The sequence below is a fragment of the Dermacentor silvarum genome, chromosome 2 (genome assembly GCF_013339745.2).
Source record: "Dermacentor silvarum isolate Dsil-2018 chromosome 2, BIME_Dsil_1.4, whole genome shotgun sequence".
NCBI lineage: Eukaryota > Metazoa > Arthropoda > Arachnida > Ixodida > Ixodidae > Dermacentor > Dermacentor silvarum.
The window spans coordinates 222158087-222165088 of NC_051155.1; the positions used below are offsets into that span (position 1 = coordinate 222158087).

The window sequence follows — 7002 nt, forward strand, 5'->3', positions numbered from 1 at the left end:
ACACGGTGTTTCAGCGAACACGGTGCAAAGATGGGGAAGGTTGCGGGGCAGATAGCAAAACAAGTTCTCATTCATGATTCTTGGCTACTACTCGAAGAGCGGACATTACTTGCACAAAAAATTGGAAGCCTAATGACTAATTAACACATTATCACCAATTACGTTTTAACTAATTACCTTAAGGGCCCATATTGCTATTTCCACTTTCTAGCCGTAGAGTTTTGCTAGGCGGATATTCTGGAACGAATTCTCAGGATTACACCATTTCGAGATAAACTTTGCGCAGAAATGCATTGCTTTCCAGTTACTTTCTAAACGTTTTATGCATTGAAGCACAAAGTTACGGGCAACGTTCGGGAATTATATCTCGAAACTGGTGTCACCTGAGAATTCGTTCCAAGTGGATCCCTCTGCGAACTTCACGCTAACATTTGTAAATTCCAATATGGGCCATAAGGAATTAGTTGAAACTTAATTAGTGAATTTTGGTCGGATTCGTCGATTATGCATTTCAATTTTTTTGTGCAGCTCATGAACTAGAATTTTGTTTTCGGCCACAGGCAACCTTTAAGAATTTTTGAAAGTGTTAACTGAAACACCAGTATATGTATGCGTATATAGGCTAGGTCATATGCGTTCTGTGCAGACTGATGCGTTTTAGTAAGCTTCACCGCAATGCAGACCTGTAATGCGGTGAGATTGTTTAGCACGCGAAAATAAGCATAGCAGCAACGGACGTCTCAGGAGAGCCCCCAAGATTTAAAAATTCTAGCAGAACCCACTTCACGATGATGCAAGCGTTATATGATTAGCATTGAGGCAACACACCGTATTGCCACCGCCGAACGCGTCATGTATACGCGGGTGTTCAATAAAGACTGAGGCGCATGATGCTCTGTAAGCTAGCTTTATTTCTGAAAATTAGTCATCAGCACTTTATCCCTTTCTATATGCTCCCCGGTAAGTGAAATGCAACGCATCCCGCTGTTTCTACCAGCCTAGATAACATGAGTCAAGGCATCTGAATTTTCACACCTACTTTAATATCGCCTCAATTAACTATAGATTGTTTCATGTTAAGCCATGCCCTTTTTACCGTGAGGCACATAAAGAAGTCGGAGAGTGCCGCATCGTGCTGCAAACGGGTAAGGGGATGGTTGCGGTGCTTCTGGGACCGGTAAAAGAATGGACGTTGATTCGATATGGAACAATTAATACATGGAACCAGGCGTTGTAAACACATTAGAGGGGTTATTAAGTAGGTGTAGAAAGATGGATCCGCTCGTGTTATCTAGGCTTGGTAGAAACGTATAGGAACGCGTGCATTTCACTTACTGGGAAGCCATAGAAAGAGATAAACGTGGCCGAATAATAATTTGCTGATATCAAGACTTCAGAGCAGCAGTCTCAGTCTTTATTGAACACCCCATATATAGGTGGTTTCTACGAAAAATTTAAAGGGACACTAAAGGCAAATACTAAGTCGACGTGAGCTGTTGAAATACCATTCCAGAAACCTTGCCAGCGCCTGTTCCGTACCAAGAAAAGACTTGGTTTACGAGAAAATTGCGTCTGAATGGTCCGCACGCTACCACGCACGCACGCACCGCACGCACGCACCGCACGCACACACACACACACACACACACACACACACACACACACACACATCACACACACACACACACACACCTATATATATATATATATATATATAGCGCAGTTCAAATAGCCCGCCTCGAGGGGGGAGTAGTGACGTATACATACGCCATCACCGACCTTTACAGACGTCGGTGAGTAAAACCGCGCGCGACATACGGCGCTATGGTTTCCTGCGCAATACGCAAACGCGCGGCCATGGAGAAAGCGAGCCAAGACAGCGTTGGATTCGCCGCTGCAGCTCCGCTTGGTCAAGTGGCGTGGACCGTTCGCGAATACCGCGACATCACACGGACGTAGAATTCTCTGCTACTTGCAGTTTGCGTGGTTTCGCGAACCAGCAAACCCAGCGCAGCACTACGCGACAACGAAACTAGTGGAACGCGAAAGCGCGGACGGCGCAGAGTGCATGGAGAAAACGAAGCCATCCGACCGTCCGCGTTGTTCTCAAGGGTACGTCAATTAGTTCTTTTTTTTAATAAAAATTAAATAGGATTGGAGAGGTAGCATTTTCTTTAGTCTTATAATACAATAAAATAATCTTTTTACTACGTGTTTGAGTGCTGGTGACAGAATTATAATGAGGATTGGCTTCGTCATCAAGCTTGTACTTGCATGTCCCGGGGGAGTCTCTAATCGTGCCCTGCATTCACCTCGATTACTAAAGCTCTGTTTGCTATAGTATTGACGCCTAAGACGTTCTCGAGCACTAATCTATCACTTTAGCTTGACTTAAGCCTTTAGTGTCCCTTTAAGCAATATTTAAAAATAGCCGTTTTGAAATAAAACTGCGGTTTCTTCGAAGACATGCCGTCAGTGGGGCGACCACGGGGTGACGGGTGAAGCGGGGTAATTAGTCACTAATCAACAAACATCTATTAATTAACTTTTAAACGTTTAGTTTCGGAGCGACTCATCGTAATAGCGCAATTGAAAGGAGCTCTCCGCACAAGCCGTATCAACTTTTGGATATGGAAAGAATGCGATTACCCGCGGAACTGTGGCACGACGAGTTTCGGCTATCGGAGCGCGTGAACCCGAAACTGTAGGCTGCAGCGAGCGCGAAGCCGAGCCCCTCGATGCGACTTTCTTCTTACGTCACCCAGCAACATGCAGCACGCGCGCTGCAACAGGCGACGAGCCCGGAGCCGCATATCACCCCGTGGTCGCCTGACGGCATGCAGCGTCGGAGGAGGAAGGCGCCTGGAGGTGGAGAGGAGAATCGCCGCGTTCGCGCCCTTTCCGTTTGTTCTTCGACTCCGGGAGTCCGCGGTGCTCGCTGTTCACGCTCGCGGCGTCTCGTGTTTGCATGCGTAGCAATATGCACTTTCCCTGTGGCCCACAAGGCGTGGCAGTAGTAGTGATTTTATTGAAGAAGAAAATGACGCTTATTTGGAGTGGCACCGTCGAGATCAATGTAGCGTCCGCGACCGCGTTCGCGCCCTTTACGCTTGTGCTTCAACGCCGCGGTGCTCGCATGCCTGGTGGGCCACAGGGAAAGCGCATATTACTACACACGCAAAGAATAGACGTTGCGAACATGAACATACAGAGAGCGAGAGCGTGGTTGTGAAGAGAAAGAGGCGCTGTTCCTCTTCACAATCACTCTATCTCCCACTGTGCATGTTCACGGCGTCTCTTCTTTGCATGTGCAGTAATCAAGGAGGGTTAAATTAAAACCTCCTTGGTAGCAATATGCGCTTTCCCTGTGGCCCGAGAGGGAATATATGACCGCTGGCCTGAGCGGTCACACGTTACCTCGGCTCCACCACCTTCGCCCGTTCTGACCGGCCCACCTCGCTGTCGCCCTAGGCACTGTGTCGGATATTCGAGTCCTCATCGATCGGCGAGACCCTGAGGACCCCACTCTCAACTCGCTAGGATCACTCTTCCCCTTATCGGCCCGAGAGGAATGAAACGGGCGCCGACCCGTTAAAGGGATACGGACACAAAAGTTGGCGGGTGCTTTTTCGCGTCGGAACAAAAGTTGAACTGTTGAAAATGACGAATACAACAAGCTGCTTTGAAAAAAGAACGAGAAACATTTTTTTTTTTTTTTTTTTTGCGATTTTCTGTTGCACCTTGCCTCCAAGCGGCCGCCGGCAGAAGCTGAAATTTGACATCATAACACCCACCCGCGGCCAAGGTCGGCCACAGCTGTCGCAGTGTTTCCAGGGGTGTCGGTTCCTTGCAGCGTTTGTATTGACGCGATCGTCGCGGCGGAAGGAAATGTCCAGACATTGCTGTTATAACAGCATCGTCGGTCGTGACGAGGCGTCGCACACGTTTCCCAGAGATGAGAATGTGCGTAAACTTTGGATAGCTGCCTATTCGAGAGCTTTAGCTTGCCCGGTAATCGGGTAAACGCGGGCATTGGGGCGTTCGGGCGGAACCGTGAACGTGAGCGGCCTGTATGGTGCTGCCACTTGGTGGCGCAGAGTGTATTCTACTTCGCTGCTGGTGTAAATCTTCGGCAGCAACACGATTACGCCACTGCCGAAAATTTGCACCAGTAAATGACCAATAATTCTTGCAAGTATAAACCGCATGCACACGATCTTGCGCGCGACAGCGACAAGCGACGCGACGGAGATGGCTGTCGCGTTCGCTCGTCACCTACAATGTCTCACCGCAAGCGGGCGACGACTTTGAGCGACGTCACCCCGGTGTTGCCGCTATGAGGGCAGCAAATACGTGCCGAAACTGGCGCGACGCGTGCTTTAATAATTTAAGTTGATGTGTTTTACTGTAAAGAGCAGCATAAATACTTCTAAATGCCTTGCACTAAGTTCTCATCCTTGCACGTATTAAAATTTAGTCGTTTGCTCGTTCCGTGCGACAATCGGTAGTACATGACTGATGTACATCCTGTTCCGGCTTCGCGCTATTGGATAGTCACTCATAGCACCTCCGGGCTATGGTGGCTAGCCACCATAGGGCGACGAACGACGAATTCTACATTTCCAGAACCGAGCGATCGAGCGACAAGAACCAGCGATTTCTTCGCGCGACGGCCCGTTTCGTTGCTCGAATTGCTGTCGCTCGTCGCGCACAAAACCGCATGCACGCGATATTCAAGCGACAGCGACGTGACAGGCACACCTTGTTACGTTGTCGTGTCGCGGCGTGGAGCAACCACATGAACGCGACATCGCGAAAAACAGTAGCGACGGATTTACATTGTTGTGCGAATAAATGTTATCGTGCGCGCGTAAAGAAATCTCAATTTTATCAAAAAGTCAACGTTTTATCTAGACCTAGCTAAAATATGCTATAATCCCCAGTGGAAATCCGTCTCATGCATCCTCAGTGAAAATCCGCCCCATGCCGCCACCGTAAAATGCCGTGGCGCCATCTGTTGAGTAAAACTTAAAACACTTTCTCGGCTCTCGGTGGCGTCTCAGGCCTAACAGCGTCAAAACACGCAACCGATCTCAATAATAACGACAAGAGAGCGCCGGTACTTAGTCCTCAGCTAGCGATGAGACGAAGTGATGACTGAATGTACAATTTATTTATTTTTATTTTTTGCTGTCACAGCAGAGTGCAAGTTGCAAGAGCGAATTCAGATCGAAGCGGGCAGACTGATTGCTGACATGTTGTTGCGCAATCGCTGTCCCCAGCGGATGTCGTCGTGCTGACTTGTGGGCGACGAGCGATATTTTCTGGCTGGCCAGAAGCCGGCGACGCGACCAGCGACAGCGACGGATCGCCCTCCTCGACGGCAAAGTCGCTCGAAAATCGCGTGCATGCGGTTGGGCCAAGTGTATGGTGCAGAGCGAAATCTTCGCGCTACGGTTCGCGAAAACCTGACCGGCACTTCCACGGCCGCCTGCTCTTTTTCGTCGCTTGACGCGGAAGGTTCGTAACCGTAAGCAGTAATATTTTTTGCCAAGCTGGAATGGTCCTCGTCTTCAGACGTGTACTCATCGCTGGTAGACGCACCAGAACTCGAATCCATGCTCGCGATGGCGGCGTCGGCGCGCTTCGAATGACCGTGGCGCGCCCGGACGCCTTCCAACTCCCGCAGGTCTGGCGGCGAGTCGCGCGCTCACGGAAACGCCAAAAATAAAGCCATCGGTTCAAAAATGAGCGAAGTGACTACTTCTTTTCGATGTAATCACACACTGAGGATTTATTTTCAGCATTTTCGTAAAATTTTCAGATTTCGTGTCCGTATTCCTTTAAGCCTCGCAAGTAGGCCTAGCTCACCCTCGGTGAGCGATGACCTGCTAGGCTCCGTGACGTGGCCTCCTGAACCCCCAAGGATACACCACCTACAACATCGGGTCTGCAAGCCGGACAATCTCCGGCCATGCATCCCCTCCCAGCTCACCCGATGCCCCAGCTCGCGGACCTACATTAGCTGGAGGAACTCACCTCAGCCAGTGTTGACGTTCGAGCGTCCATCCCCGCTGCTCCAGCAGGCGGCCCAACAACAAAGGACACAGTGTGTCCGACACAAATTGGCAACTGGTACTCTTCCGGCGTCAGAGGCAAAAACAATAGCGTTAGGACCGAGCACGAGAACTGGAAGGTCAGGCTACCGGGCTGCCGGTAAACAATTCGCCTCCTGCAACGCCAGCGACTCTCGACGCGTCCGCAGCGAGCGCCACGAACTCTCCCCGAGTAGGGAGCCTAGATGCAACGCCGTTTTAAAACGGCGTTGCATGTAGGCTCCCTATCCCCGAGAGACGCGCCATCCGGGTAGCCGGCTGCCTCTGCTACCTCGGAACGACTCTAAGATCCTGCGCCCCAAGAAGGGCCTAGCCATCAATACTTTCACAACTCATCAGGTGTCCCGGGCTGTGGTGGGAGCCTGCAACTACCATCCCAAGTGCACCGGCAACGACTTTATTGTGCGGATCCGTCCAGGGTCGAACATTATTATTGCGATAGCAATTATATGGACACTCAAAAGCAGATTTCTGCCGTGTGCCGCCAATCTGGTGTCTTGGACTTCCCTGAGAACCACCCATGCACTCCACAGTGCAAGTTCTGCGGGTAGGGACACCTCTCATGGGCGAAGGAGTGCCATCAACGACTGAAAACTCTTCGCCAGCGGCTGGCGCAGCAGAAACGCTCAACGCCAGCCGCCGGGCGCGCGCCGCCGGTGGTTCAGCACTGAGGACGACTCGTCAAGGAGCCGGTCCCGGTCACGCTCCTTTCCGCCGCTTCCACCAGCCGGCCAGGACCAGCTTCAACTCTCCCAGCCAGAGCAACGGAGCTCCCGCGCCCGGCCGGAGCGCAACGCCGCCAAGACCGACGCATCGGCCTGCAACAGCGCTCCGCGGTACCCGCCAAGGTAAGCTGGCCAACTGTGGCAGCGACTCCCCTCGCCCC

General features: G+C 51.1%; 1 protein-coding gene across 1 annotated transcript in view; it reads right to left on the reverse strand.

Moving 5' to 3' along the window:
* The window catches only part of LOC125943304 (uncharacterized), a 36369-nt gene extending 30084 nt beyond the window's left edge, over positions 1 to 6285 (reverse strand). Inside the window, exon 1 of the mRNA XM_049662327.1 lies at positions 6040 to 6285. Coding sequence (XP_049518284.1) covers positions 6040 to 6069 — 30 coding nt within the window. The 5' untranslated portion in view covers positions 6070 to 6285. The remainder of the gene's footprint in view (positions 1 to 6039) is intronic.
* Positions 6286 to 7002: the final 717 nt, after the last annotated feature.